The sequence below is a fragment of the Myiozetetes cayanensis genome, unplaced genomic scaffold, assembly GCF_022539395.1.
Source record: "Myiozetetes cayanensis isolate MyiCay16 unplaced genomic scaffold, myiCay2020 scf1, whole genome shotgun sequence".
NCBI lineage: Eukaryota > Metazoa > Chordata > Aves > Passeriformes > Tyrannidae > Myiozetetes > Myiozetetes cayanensis.
In genome coordinates, this window is record NW_026086604.1 from 130871995 (window position 1) to 130887785 (window position 15791).

The window sequence follows — 15791 nt, forward strand, 5'->3', positions numbered from 1 at the left end:
GTATTTTTCCAGCTGCTGGCTGTGCTGTGGCTGTGACCCTAGCTTCTCTGGTTCACTGCATGGCTTTCAACTTGTGGACTTTGACCATTCTCTTCTCCTGGACTAACTCAGTGCCCTCATGTTTTAACATCTATACGTGGCAATTTTTGCCTAACAGTGTTTTGAGGCAAGAGGAAAACCTAACCTGGTCTTGGACAATGTCGTTGCTCATGGGAAGAATCCCTGTCTTAAGTCCTTCTAACACTAGTGGCCATGTGTTTCCACAGCAGGAGTGCCATCTTAATGGGAGATGCTCTGACTCTAGGAGAACAGTTTGTGCTTGGTGTGATCCAGAGGTACAACAACTGCTTGACAGGCACAACCTCAGTAACAGCAGCTTCCCTCCCACTCTCCTCTTGCCCAGCTGACTTTTCCCAGACTGCTCCCCTTTTAAGTAAGAGATGAGGAAAAGGCAATGCTTTGTCTAGGGCAGCACTCAGTTATTCTGTACTTGGACCAAGCAGTCCTGATCACCAGGCAGTGCCACTCTTTCAACATTTGGCTGTTCATAAGTATTTGAGATGGCTAAGCTCAATCTCAGACACTTACTTTCCACAGCAGAAATCCTACTTCTGCTTTAGAAACTGCCCTGACTATGAGCACACGTTTGCATTTGCATCACTCATAGACGCAATTCCAGGTGTCAGCATAACAAACAAAAGAAACCCTTTGGTTTTGATCATCTTTTGCAGATGGCACTAAGCTGGGGGGGAGCATTGATCAGCTGGAAGGCAGGAGGGCTTTGCAGATGGACGGATTAGAGAGCTGGGCCGATTCCAACGGGATGAGGTTCAATAGGGTCAAGTTCCAGGTCCTGCACTTTGGCCACAACAACCCCGGCAGCGCTACAGGCTGGGCACAGAGTGGCTGGAGAGCAGCCAGGTGGAAAGGGACCTGGGGGTGCTGATTGACAGGAGGCTGAACATGAGCCAGCAGTGTGCCCAGGTGGCCAAGAAGGCCAATGGCATCCTGGCCTAGATCAAGAACAGTGTGGCCAGCAGGAGCAGGGAAGTGATCCTTCTGTACTCAGTGCGGGTGAGGCCACACCTGGAGCATTGTGTTCAGTTCTGGGCCCCTCAGTTCAGGAAGGATATTGAGGTGCTGGAGCAGGTCCAGAGAAGAGCAACCAGGCTGGTGAAGGGACTTCAGCACAAGTGCTATGAGGAGAGGTTGAGGGAGCTGGGATTGTTTAGTCTGGAGAAGAGAAGGCTCAGGGGAGACCTCATCACTCTCTACAACCACATGAAATGAAGTTGCTCTCTTCTCCCAGACAACTATCACTAAGACAAGAAGGCATGGTCTTAAGCTCTGCTACGGGAGGTTTAGGTTGGGTATTAGGAAGAAATTCTTTACAGAGAGGGTAATCAGGCATTGGAATGGGCTGTCCAGAGAAGTGGTGGATTCACCGTCCCTGGAGGTCTTTAAGATGGGACTGGATGTGGCACTGAGTGCCATGGTCTAGTAACCACAGTAGTGTTGGATCAAGGGTTGGATTTGATGATCTCAGAGGTCCTTTCCAACCCAGCTGATTCTATAATTCTATGATTCTATGATCTTCAAAAGACTCATGCACTACAGGAAGGAGGGAGGCCACAAAGATCCAATCTTAATCGTTAGGCAGAAACCACTTGATGGTTTGTGAGGCCAAATAAAAGCTTTCAGTTCTAACCCTCTGTTCTGTCTGCAATAAAATTTGCCAACTGCAGCTCAGTCCCTAGAGGGCCCTAAAGGATAATAGTCCTCCTCACAAAACAGCTGCATGAACATATTTGACCTGATTTAATGAGGCAGTCAGCTTCTATTTGGAGAAGTCACAGTAAGTAGCACAGAAGTTATACAGCTGCCTTCTGTCCAAAAGTAAAAAGTAAGTGCCTGGAGCGAAAATTTTTTCTCTGAACTTTATCTGTTTGAAATTTGTTCGCTCTAAGTATCTGTGTATGTGACCAAAACCTATATTAAGGAAAAAAACCCACATAAGCCACTAAAACATGTGTAGAAATCTACTAGATACACATCTATCAGATATACATTCATGGTATTTTGTATGAAAAACTTTTGCATCAGTGGTTTTTAGCATTTTTCATTAATCATTGTTTTCAAAGTGTTCAGTTATTTTTAGAGATAGTTTTCAAATTTAAGAGCTATTTTTAAAGGAAAATGGTAACCTTAGTTTTTTCTTGTTTGGTTCCTTTCTTCATTTGATTTTCCTTCAATAAATAATTTCTGAAAAGTATTTCAAGTCATTGCAAGTAACAAAAGATGGTTAACTGTGTTGCCATTCAAGAACAGAAAAGACTGAAACCATATGGAGATATTATTTAAGAAACAGATACTTATACATGTACCAGCGCCCCAACCCCCTCCCCTATACCTGCTTTTAAGCAGTTTGCTTTTTTCTTGCACAATTTTAAGGAATTGTCTGCCTTCCTACTGTCAGTTGCTAATACTGCTGCAGAAGAATGAGACTAATGCATTTTCTATGCTGCCGCTTCAGAAGACTGATTTCTGATTGTTTAGTCACAGGAATTCACAAAAGAAAAACACCCCCACAATTATGCCTAATAAGTCTTTATTTCCAAACAGAAATTGCAAAAATATTCTATTACAGAACACGTAACAAGTACAGAATTCTAAGTATGCATTATAACAGTGAAACCATTGCCTCCTTGACAAAAAATCATCAGGCACTTAAAACATGAAAACAGAGTACAAATTAAATGAGCTGTAACAGATGATTCAACAATACAACTTCATCTTGGTTTTCTGTAATAAAAGCACACACACAGCTGAGGGGCTCCTGCCTCCTCCTAAACCCTGTGCAGAGACATTTCTATATTACGCTGCACACATTCTACTTGGACAATATCAAGTTCACATCTGAAAACATAAATAAGTTCAGCACTGGGAGAATTTGAGGAACCTTTTTGGAACAGCAGTAGCAGAGCCTACACTAGCAGCTTCATACAGAGCTTGGAGCATGTGGAAGAGCACAATTGTACCAGCTCCATGGGGAATAAGCTCTGCTTTGATAATTGCATTGAAAAGAATGGAGCTAAAATGAATGCAAACAATACACATTTTAAGAGACGATGAAATCTCTGGGCAAAAGCTATCATGGCAACTTCATGGAATTACATTTTGACACATGGAACAGTCTCTGAAAAGAAAAACCACGCATTTGCCATCCCTCAGGAGCAGCCCTGTGCATGACCTCTCCAGTCACCTGCCTTCTCACTTGCAGATCTTGAAATAAATTAGAAGCAGAGGTGGCCTCTTAGACCCACCTTAGAAAGGTAAATCTAAGAAGCAAGTGTCCAAATGACTAGTGAAAATACTCCTCCAGAAATCAGTCAGATACCTTTAAAATTTTTTTGGCTTTTATCACTGTTTTTTAGGTGACATTATGTAACTTCCTACACACTTGACTCTGGTGGCAAAAAATATAATGAATATTTAAATTTTAATTAGGCACTCAAAGAAAAGAATATCAAGAATATCAATAGAAAGAATATATATGAAGCTGCTATATAAAATGTGCATATAAAACATGTAGAAATGTTAGTTGTTATACTTCAGTGTCAAAAGAATTTAAGAATGGGTTTGTCTGTAAGCACCGACAATAAATACACCAAGGGAAGGTGTTTTTAGGGAAACACATCACAGCCAAGCCAATAGCTGAGAAGCTTAGCAGGTTGCTGAACTACAGACTTGCCATGAAGAATCTCCCCTTGTCAGGGACTAAAGTGAATAGTGAGGAATTTAAAACCAGCAATACTGTCTTAGAATAGGCTATTCTGTCACAACCATTAGCATGATTCATTCTGACGGGCTCTTGCCTTGATGCCATGAACTCATGGTGGGATCATTAAATACTTCCATCATGCATTGAGTTTTCTCCCTCAATGGAGAAAAGAGAGAGGAAAAAAGATGAGACACAGCAGTACTGGGTGCAGCAACAAACACTGATGTGTTGCTGAAGGTACATCAGGATTTAGCAAGAGACAGACTTGATTGTTCTTTTGATGGCAACAGGAGGACGCCACTTCTTCTTGTATTACAAAGCCAGACTCTTCTCATCCTTAAACTAGAATTTGTCAACACCTGCCACCAAAGGGCAGTTATTGATCATGCACAGAGTGATGTGAGCTCAATTATCACACACCACAGTACTACATTTACTCCCTGGTCTGTAGGAAACTCAAGCTGTTTCCTTGAGTACTCCCACCACGTTAAGTTCTTGTATTGCTGGAATTTGCTTGACACCAAGAGCACACTGACAGGCTGCTACCGCAGCTGGACCAGTGCACGATAACCCAGTAACCCGGGGTCATTCCCTTGGTGAGCTGGCATTCCCAGAATAGGAAGGTATTGTGAAATGCGCCTTTGTTTAGTGGCATGCTGCAGAGTGTTTCATGCTCTACTTGATCATAATGATAATTTTGAACCAATTAATAAACAATTTGTGAAAATCTGAACAAAGCTTAATAAATGTAAATCTGACCATTTGTTGTATGCTGTAGCTGGAAAGCCTAATGGATTTCCCCATGCTACCCTGAGAGATCAGCAGCCTTTGAAACTCAGAAAAGGATGATATTCTTGCCTAAAATGACAGAATTCAAAATAAAGAGAGTTGGTTTCTACAGTAGATACCATATGAGATCCCCTTGTCAGTGTTGCTGGCTAGCAGACCTAGAGATTAAAGAAAGCAGCTGCTGAAGTACCACAAGAGGAAGGATTGCCTGGCTTTGAATATTTCAGACTAAGATACATGTAACTAAAAGGCTCATGTGCAAGAAGTCTACTGCTCTAGTGCGTGCAACAAGTGGCTATCAGTTATTTGAGATTGAGCTGTTTCAGAATAAAGCACTCCACAGAGTATTCCTTGGGCTTGATCTCACACCAACTTCTGTACACAAGCAGATGTGTGCTTTGTGGAACTGAGGGTCCCTGGAGAAGCTACTGCACAGATATTCAGGATTTCCCTCCACAGACTTGTCCCAGGTAAGCAGGTGACAGGACAAAAAAAGATCTCTAGGTCAAATGTTTTTAAACCTAGATTGCTATGTCAGGCTGTAGCTCCATCATGGAGTCTGTGCAGGCTGAAGGTGTACATGATCAATTAACCCAGACCAATCAACTTATCCAGATACTTGCACTGAACAAAATCAAGTAATACATAACAGCAGGAATATTTTGCTACTAATTTAGGGAGCCACAGAGGGTTCTAGGTCACCTAGATAATTTAGTTTCTTCTCCCGAATCACAGAGGACAGAGAATTTCATCTTGTCTCAAGCATGGTGCTAAGGCCAGTCATCTCACTACTGTACAAAGGAAAGAGAATCAAAGTGAGAGTAACTGGTCTCAAACCCTCTAGACCTTGTGCAGCTCTGTTCTCTGCAGATGCTGTTTGAGGTGCTGGAATTAGAAATGACTGACAGCAAAGGCATGCTGAATAACAAGCAAGTTTATATAAGTTTCCCATCATTCAACTGAGAATTTTTTATACTTATCATTACTAAATGTTTTGGTGGCAAACAGCTTGTTAAGATGACTGTAATTGGAAAGAGAGAAGGGGGAGCAATAATCAAGCAGTGTAGATAGCTAGAGTTTTTAGTGTAGCTACCTTCAGCACCTTTTGGCACTACAGGGAGAGATGGGCTCCTGCCCACCAGAACAGCTGTCATGCTGTGATTCCCCCCTAGCAAGAGCCCATCTCTCCCTTCTGACCAGGAAGGTCCCCAGAGGTGTTGCCTTCTGCACTTGACCAAGCTCTCAGGGAACCACTGGACCTGCCCAACAGCTGTCAGATAACAAATGGTCTCTGCTGTGCTCCTATGATTCCATATGCGTGGTCTCATCCCTTCCTTTGAGTCTGAATTCCCCTGGCTCTGTTGGCATGAAAAAATGTTCTCTTTCTGTTGCCGTGTTAGGATTTTGCCATCTCAGTGTGCCACAGTAGGATCAGGCAGGAGCCAGAGACAGCACAGAGGAAGGAGTGCAGCACAAGAATGAGGACTGGACCGCGTTAGCCAGGCATTGCAGTTGAAGTCACCATGCAGCTACAGACCAAATTTAGCACCTCCAGTTAGGCAACATGAATATCCCACCAAGCTGCCTTCTTTGAAGTGTAAACCAAGTCACTTAAAGTATGTTTTATTATGCTGTAGGCATAGCAGCATTTGATTCATACTCATACAAATTCCCTGACAGACACTAAACAGGACTAAATAGCGCTCCATGGGGGAAGACAAGAAACCAACTCAAGGCAGACCTGGATGCTAAAGGAAAATGCAACATTAGAGATTAAGGGGAGAAGAAGGAATAAAAGCAGCTGAGCAGGCTTTAATGTAATAATGCTGTGATGCAGTCATGTGCAAGGACACTGTCAGCCTCTGAAGAGGTGCAATGGAACTATTAGCATGTTGTCAGTGTCTCTATATTTAGAAAACCATTTAATCTCAATATTCATTCCACAGCATGTGACAGCACTGGAGGCCCACAAACCCTAAAAATGAATATTCCTCATGTGAAATAGAGGGAACTGAAAGGTCCTTCCTAACTTTTGGACAAGAATCCTTAATCAAAACTGTAGTTGGCTCAGTCTTGCAAAAGCGTCATAAACATTCCCAGCCAGGTGCAAGATCCATTTATTGAACATTAACCTGGCACAAATATAAAATAAATGGGAAATAATTTATTCAGCTACCCAAGAAAACATCATTTCCCACAGTTAGTGTACTTCAGCAAGTCTTGATCAATCTAATTGTACCCTGTCACACAGAAATGCCACTATTAACTTTCCAGCCTGTGCACAAATTAACACTACCCAGCCACCAAGCACAAAGCACCAGTAGCTATAATAAAGCTCAGTACAAGGTTTGCACTCCTGTAGAGAAAACTGGATGCAACTAACATCTCATAATAACTTAATGTCTGGAGCAAGGCCTGAGGTTCTTAATCTAAAGTCTAACACAGCATATTTTTATTCTACAGGGAGTTAACAGCATTCTGTAGAAAAGGGTAAGAAGGGTTAACAATTCCTCCATGCACTTCTTATCAGTCCTGTGCTCCACACAAATCACTGAGGGTTTTGAGAGCATGAAAGATCAGGTCTTCAGGTCAATGGTAAGTTTAAACTTTGTGGGAACAGTGTTAAAAAGTCAAAGTGTCTGTCCATGCTACAGAGCTTTCCATTTGCTCTTATTTGTGAGTGCTACATCAAATTTCTCCAGTTAAGATCTCTTCTCATCAAGGAAGCTAGAATAGGTTTCTTCTTTTTGGCTAAACCTCTCTTAAAATGTATTACAATAATCTTTTCAGTTACTAATACAGGTGTGTTTTAAGTAACATAGCTGCACAGAAATAGTCCAGGCACACAGTAACTTCAGCTCTTCATGGTGTGTCATGGTATACTATTTAGATTTATTCACTGAGATAATGCAATATGGTGTTAAATAACAAGTGTCTCTACTGCAAATAAATTTCACTTTCTCCTCTCCCCATCTTCTACTTCACACAAGCAGGTTTTGTCTTGTCCCTTTACTCATGTCAAGTACTTAATTGAATTTAGTCTGGGCAATAAATGATGCCCTTTGCATTATCTCTATGTACACGTAGAGAACTTGAAATTGTTCTGGATACAAAAGATGTAAGAACCTCTGAAAAATGCACGAATTTTCCCCAAGACAAAACATGTAGCTGCTACACTGCCAAGATCCTCTCACTGCACTACACTAGACTGGAATAAGTTACAGTCCTTACCTGAACACAGGTAAGCCTTTGTCTCTCTGTATTAAATATGACATATTTCTCCTCAAGCTGGGCTATTTGCATCACCCAAAGAACAACTAAATCGCTTTGCACAGCTTCTAGCTACAAACACTCAGGGGCAGTCCATGTGAGTGATTTATGGCATCGGAGGAGCTCTTCGGGGAACAAACGTGTCTTTGATCTATAACTAGGATGTTGCAGTAAGCAATCATCCATAACACTCATAACATGGATGCAGGTTCTTGCAGCAGCCAGCTCTCTACACATAAGTAGCAGGTGCCTGTGGTCAGAAAATGACAAAAATCCTGCTGTTGGTGAAGAAAAAATGTGGATGTGTGGTGCTGGAACCAGAACAGATCAGAGTGAATCAAACCATTGTGCTCGCCTCTTTCAGTCACCAGCTGGTAACGCAGATGGACCCATCGACTCAGCTCTGCTATCTTGTTTCTGCTAAAAGCCCTACTGACATCCAGAGGTTCATATTGTATCAGTGCCATCAGTCAATGCCCCAAAGCACTACATATTTTGAAAAATCCCTTATTTTAGAAAATTGACTTTACTGCTATATTTGCAACCAGGATTTATGGACACTTCTGCTGGAGTAGTAGTAGTACTGGATTCCGATATCATTATCTTGGAAATGGATCCAGATGCTGAATGTGTCTCAACCAACAGACTTGTAACCATAATGATTGATTCTAATACTTCTGGGAGTGTTTATGTGATGATAAAACTGCTGCAAGGTAAACTTTCAAATATTACAACAGCAAAGTAATGCTCTTAGGAAGTATCAATTTAAAAGGTTTTTTGGACCTTATTTTATAAGGTTCAATTCATTTAAGTGGGAATTTTTTTGCACATATAATCCTAAATGACTGGAATACTGAAAGCTCTTTAAATCAGTTGATTTAAGATTTAATGCTGGACTAGCAAAAGGAGTTTTAGTAAATAAAATACCTGATAGTATCTGTCTGTAAAAGGAGGAGAAGGACACTATCTTTGAACTGAGCATTCAAAGGACACTCAAAAAAGTCAGTGAAACTCTTAACAGAATCTGGTTATCACAATTTTTGTTTTGTTTTGTTTGCTTTGTTGTTTGTTTGTTGGGTTTTTTTCCCTGCGGTAGAACATTTAAGCACATAAGCACATACAAGCAGCCATAGCTAGGGCACAACTGCTTGTCACAGCTCCTGTAAATATTAATGTGATTCACTTTCTTTTGTTGCAGGATGTTGCACCACATGTATCATTGGACAACACGGAAAACTGAAAGCTCAAGAACTGTATAGGCTATAAATTAAGTGAATGTAGTCACTTTTCTCATATACCCTGGTGTATGAGAAGAGCTTGAGGTTGATTGTAAGAGGAACATTCTTCTAATAATGCTTAGTACAGTTTCCTTATCTGCAGTCACCTATTGATAAGAGCTATACTAGGTGAAAAGAAATAGAAGAAATTAAACATTTGGTACCTATCATCTTTCTAATGAAAATTCCATCTCATGTATCAGCCAAGCCACATGGTTGGGATAGCAGGAATATGTGCAAAATCATACTCTACCAGGACTCTGGGGTTGTAGTGTAGAACCTAGTTCACTGTCCTTATTTGACGCTGAACTAGACCTTAGACAGGAACACAAGCAAGAAGAGTGGTTTATAAATAACTGTACAGTTCTGGTCCTTCATAACACGTGTTCCCAAAATTACCATCACTCACATGAGTGATCCTATTAAATCCACAGCACCATTTATTGCTCACAAAAGGAAAGCCCATTAAATCCACAGCATTACCTATTGCCCACAAAATGAAAGCCCATAAACTACTTGACTGTCTCTAACCTGAGGGATTTTATCATCTCTGAAGCCTTGGACAAGCTAAGAATGACATGGTTCTGAATTAATTACTCCTCTGTAGCTCTTCTCATTGCTTTTCACATGTAGACAAATGTCAGTATTTACAGGATCAAGTTCTTAATTGAAAATGTTCACTGCCAACTCATGCAGCCACCAACAAAACCAGAGATCTTATATGAAAATATTTTAATGATCCTTTAAGAAGTAAAACATGATCAATGTCACATATTGCCACCATCCTGAGATTGTGCTTTGCTACAATTAAACCAATAGCCAGGAGTTTCAGAATTTTCGAAATAATCATTACTTTGTATTTTAAAAATGATTACTCAAAATTCATAATTTTGTAGCAGTCACTATGTGAAAAAATCACTTCCTTTTCTCTCCAAGTGTAAAATATTTCTCTATTGTAATAATGCAGTTTAATGCTCACAAAATCACATCAGATTAAATCCAACACAGAACTGCTGAGATATATAGAAATTGTCTTCCTTAGGATCATCACCCTCTGGAATTAAAACAATAAAATATGTTATTGATATTCCTCGCATAGTAGAAAAACTGTTTGCTATACTTGAAATAAGCAAATAGCTCACTCTTCTGTGTATGCATTGCACCCTCTGCATCTGCTTTTTCATCCTTATTTCAGACTGTGAGTCTGTGAGATCTATTATACAGAATCATCAGCTCACAAAATTCTCCTGGGTAAGCTGGACTGCTAGTGCCTGGTCTAGCTCAAGCATCTGTTCTTTCTGAAGGAGGACTCCTTCATTTGAATAACCCCAGAACTGCTCACGCCTACCCCACCTGCACCACTCTCTTCAGGTTTCCTAAGCTAACCAAGGCTGGGTCTAACAAGTATCTTCACGGGAACACATCCACTGCTAATCTGAATATGGAGATGTTCCAAATTATATTATCTTAATCATATTTTGAAATAGCTAAAGATTGAAATGATTCTGTGTCTTCAACAGGATAGTTCTGCTGTGAAGAACCAAAAAAACCCTTCCAGATCTGTAAATACTTTTCAACTTGAATTGAAATCTAACATAGATTCTAATTTGATTTAATCTATATTTTTCTATTCTGGTGGGTTTTAACTGAAACAGAAGCAACCTATCTCCACTCGTTTCATTACCAACATTATTCTTAATGCTTAACTTAGTTCACTGAATGCACGAGCAAAGTGTGTGCTTGAAAGCTGTACTGCACGGGTGCTATTGCAGAAGACCTTCCTTTCAATATTACATGTATCTAATAACTTCATGCTGGATAATATTTGCCCAAGTCAAGGATAGGCTGAAATCTGTCAGCCTGACAGGAATCTAGAGGAGTCCTTATTTTAAAATGTGGTATCATTTTTCTCAAGGTAATTAGAAGTGAACTGTGGGGCAGTTCATATTTCTCTAGCTACACTGAGACACCACAAACATAAAAGAATTTCAGCAGAATTTAAGGTCATGCTGATATTCCAGTGTTACAAATAGGTTATGTATAACTGTATTTATCACTTACTTGGATTGCAGCAAATTTCAAGATTAAAAAATATCACATGCTGACAGAGTTTGGAACAAAACAATTCTCTTTGATCTTAATCCCTGAGCAAGTAAGCAGGCAGCCCCCTGCTCTACAGGATGCTGATCTGCTAGTTCCACTTTGAGTGGAGGGAGTTGCTGGTGTTCTCTCTCAGAAATAGATGGTATTTAATTGTCTGGTTGGAATTAAAAAAACCCATACCTAATTTTTACTTTCCAGGTAAGATACACTCACACACAGTTGAAGGTTCAGCAGTTCTTACTTCCTAGTCACTGGCACACTTCTGCTCAGCCTCTCCTACCTCATTCCTCCTGCTCAGAAAATTGAGCATTTTCTTCCCCAGGTTCAGAGTCTCAGTTTCATTCTTTCTTTTGGTGTCTTTTTTGTTGACTGACTCCTCTGAGCAGCTGCTTAATGTCACTGTTCTGTATGTCAGAAAAATCACACACCTATCTTCCCTGCTGTTTTTTTTCTGGCAAACAGAAAACCCAATGGATTCTTGGTCAGACAAAATCTGCATTTTAACCAGGCTTCTGGGCAATCAAATTTATGCCAGTCTGATTAATTTATCATCTGACAATTTTTCTAATCAGATTTTTCTTTCTATTTTTAAATATGAATCAGGTCATTTCCCCTCCTTGAACCTATGTTTACTTGAAGCTAATGACATGCCCTTCAGTCTTATCAGGTTAAACCAATGAACAAACAGGACTTCCTTCAGCTGCAGGGCCATAGCAAAAATGATGTGGTAATCTAATACAAAATAATAAAGACCATTATTTTAATTACATTTCAAGATTTTGCTGATGTTGCATTTTACATTTTACCCTTTGTGATAGGTATGCACCTACTGTAGTGAAGGCATGTACTCATCTGTTGAACATGACCATAAAGGTGCAGGAGTAGATATTAAGGCAGATGGAATTTCTCAGGTTGGGGGACTCCACAAGGCTCTCACATCTGACAATTCTCCCTATCCCATAAGAAAAGTTCACCTTTTCAATGGCAAGGATGGTGTTTAGGAGCAATATTGCTAAAAACAATTAAATGGGATGTAGTTATACTCTCCCTATAGGTGCCTGCAGCAGAGCAGCTTCCTTCACTTCCTATTTACAGCAGCAAACCTTTGTGTCCCAGTGCTGTGTGAGAAAAGTTCTGCCTGAGCCTCACATGGCCACCCAGAGCTGTAAGGAACCTTCAGATACTCAGTAATAGGAAGAACATAGAGCAGGGAGAATATAAAAGGGAAATTGAAAAGAGAAAGGAGATTGTTCAACTTTTAGAAAAGGTTATCTTCAGTAAAATATAGTAATTATAGAATTTCAATTACCTCTAATAGTTGATAATACTAACAGAATGGTAGCTCATACTGAAAACATTTAATTTCTTTGGGTTTCTCTTTGGAAATGTAAGTGTAAATTAGGGCAGCACAACTTATTCTTCTTGTGGCATTTTTTTTTCTTTACAGCTTATTTTGCAAATTTAGCCACATAAGTGATTTTCAGTCTGTCAAGCAAGGACAGCATTTAATTAACAGATACAGATACTTAAAGGTTTTTGTGGCTTCTATCTACTTCTCTCTAGAGTAAGTATTTCTAAAGAGCTGTCTTTCATTTTCTTAGCTGATGTAGTTACTACAATTAAAATTACATAGTATGTCTGCAGGGATTTATATTACAGGAAGAATAAATACAATGGAAACTGTTGGGTATAAACAGCTTAGTGAGTAAGAAAAATACATTATGTATTTCTTAACCTTTTCTATATACTGCAACTTTTTACAAGCAAAAAAGCATACCTTTGCCATGTGAAACTGCATACATACACAATTCACCTCCTCCTAGGTAATATTCTGCCATGGAAGAGGAGAACGGATTCACTATGTCCCTTCTCACAGGTTTTATATTATTCTAATAACCTACAAGAGCAGTTTAGTTTTGTATTTAAAAAAAAAAACCCTGAAACTGAATAAAATCGTGTCTTCTGGGTACTAGCAATTTGCTATTTTAAAACTTGGCATTCTCTGACAATAAACCAAGTGTGAATGTATCTTTGATAGCATGTTTTCTAGATATCAACAAAGGATATTTTCAAATACATTTCAGAATCTAGCCAGAAGAAAAGCTCTTAGCTTCTAAACTTAAAATTTCTGGCTTGAACAAATGATGCTATTTTAATTTATTTAACTTGAGTAATACAGTCATGAGATTAAAACAATAAAATTAAAGCATATTCTATACAATGGCAGTTCTATTATACCCCTGGAAAAATGGAGTTCTGTGAAAGGCAAATCTGACGACAGTATCGTGAGCTCAGGAATTTCTGAGTTAGCTTAAAAGACGAAGAAGTATTTATGCAAATTGGTCTTATTTTGTCAACAGGGCAAATCAAGACTGAAAACATGTTGAAACATCTTTTCAGAGTCATCTGTAGTCTGTACACAGTAAACTGGCTCAAGGTCAGAGGCCAGACTGTGCTGCATTTCTCTGAGGCAATACATAGAAGGTCCAAGGGGGATGGGGCAGATAGAAAGGACAGAGGCAAGGGAATAACAATACATCCTATATTTCAAACTCCCAGGTTCTGAACTGCCTCAAGGTAAAATCTTCAGCAAGATCTGCTGTAGTGTATAGCAGCCTCCTCACTGCTGCCCACAAGCTGTTCTGCAGGATGCAAGAGCACACTGCTTTGATTTTTACCTAACAAGAGGGAACAAGGCCACATGCATGCTGCTCCTTTGTGGAGCAATCTTAATCCTTACTCTGCTCTCTGTATACATCTGGAAAGGCTGTGCCAGGATTAGTTGTCTTTTTTTCTAGATCACAATATGTGAATGTTTTTAATAAAGCAATTCTCCAAGGGGGTTGGTTCCTAGGAACTGATATCAAAGCAAACACAGGTTGACAGAGACACGTATCTGAGATAAGGTGACAGTACTGTCTGTTATTTATGGGGACAATCTGTACTTACCTATACTTTCCATCTAATGCTCACAATTAAAAACATTTCTCAACTCTGTGATACATATTTATTCACAAAGCTCCAAAGTTCCACTTATTTAGGAACACAACTTTCATTGACTGTAAGGTAGAAATGCCTCTCTAAGGAAGAACAGACCCTTGACTCATTACTGAAATAAAGACATTTTATGTGGTAAGAATGGGACCTACCTTTTTAGTCTGATTCACATTTACCAAACTGCAACTTCAAAATGCCTTTACCATGAAGCTGAAGGATCTGGTTGTATTCTTTGGGCATTGCATGGAAGCCCGGTTTAGGCAGCTGGTTGTCGTAATAGTGGTGGCTGATTGGCATCTTCTCTGTGGATTTTGAGAAAGGCCAGAAGCCATAGAGCTTCACATTCTCACATAGCTCAAGAGCAGCACTAGTGATCATAAAACCAGATGACAACCGGTAGGCTTTCACACCCTTAGTTCTCCAGAACTGGGCAAGGCTTTTCAGATAAGTGGGATGAAAAAATATTGCCCTTTGGGTTGCTTTGAACTCTTTCAGAGTGTGATATACTTTAAAAGAAGTGGCTGTGTTGCTTCTGAAGGAAAATGCTGGCAATAAAAGAAAAGCATCTCCATAGACGGCAATGTTTTCCAGAAATTCTCTCTTCTTTTCATTTAGCTTGTTGTATCTGCAAAGCACAACATTTTAGGAATGGAATGTACTATTGATATAAATATTACAGACCAAAACAGCACAAATGCACTAGCATATACGAGGTATGAACTCTGCTGCACCAGTTCAGCCTGTCTACACTGCAAATTTATACAACCCTATTATATGTTGTTATATGTGCAGTTATGAAAATCTGACTATTGTATAATAAGAACACACTACACAGGACTGGACTGGCAACACAGGAACTACTGATACAGATCAAAATCACTGCTAATGAGACGAAACCCTGTTTACAGAATTGATTGATTCAAGAAATTTCAAAGGAGAATGCAAAAAAATACTGTATTAATACTTCCTCCATTTTAAAACTACATGCACTAAGATATGTACTGCATATGTCTTACATCAATAGGTATACAATAATCTCTCTTCAGAATCTGCATGTCTGCCCTGTGTGGAAATACAAGGACATATGTGAGCAGTCTTGGAGTGTTAAAGTGTGCTCAACTTTTGCAGTTTTACTTGCATTTGATATACTCTTAAAATAGATAAAAATACAGGCATGTCTGTTTATCTCCTTTGACTACCACGGGAACATATGGAGATATAGAAAGACTTAGAGCTCTAACTTCACAAATGAAGAGCATTCATTCTCAGCTGCTTTCGATCCCCAACAACCAATAAAGAGACAGCTCTCACTACTGGATAATTCAAATGTGGTCCTCTCAAATACTGAATAGTGAAATTCACAAGTTATCCAAGAAGTGATACAAGGAAGGGCATCACTCAACTCATGTCCTCTGTAGATCTGACTATTCTGAATCACCTGAACTTGTACTTGCAACTGCCTTTGTGATTCAAAGCACTGAGTCCTTTTTCTAGGGAGTTGTCTATTTGAGCAGTCTATTTTCACTTTTTAAGGGCTACCAAAGTCCACTTTTCACAAACGGCTCCAGCAGAAA

At 39.6% G+C, this 15791-nt stretch overlaps 2 protein-coding genes across 6 annotated transcripts in view; one reads left to right on the top strand and one right to left on the bottom strand.

Moving 5' to 3' along the window:
* VIM (vimentin) overlaps positions 1-15791 on the top strand; it is an 88175-nt gene that overhangs the window by 24413 nt on the left and 47971 nt on the right. The gene's annotated exons all lie outside the window — the stretch shown is intronic.
* Positions 1-15791, bottom strand: part of ST8SIA6 (ST8 alpha-N-acetyl-neuraminide alpha-2,8-sialyltransferase 6) — a 70090-nt gene that overhangs the window by 23563 nt on the left and 30736 nt on the right. For 3 of the 5 annotated variants that reach the window (XM_050324728.1, XM_050324738.1, XM_050324705.1), the window contains 2 exons: positions 14370-14842; positions 2592-10171 (listed from right to left, as the gene is read on the bottom strand). In XM_050324728.1, the coding sequence (XP_050180685.1) occupies positions 14374-14842 (469 nt within the window). In that variant the 3' untranslated portion in view covers positions 2592-10171; positions 14370-14373. Of the gene's footprint in view, positions 1-2591; positions 10172-14369; positions 14843-15791 lie in introns of those variants that run through there. The other 2 variants (XR_007630037.1, XM_050324719.1) reach the window with 2 other exon arrangements.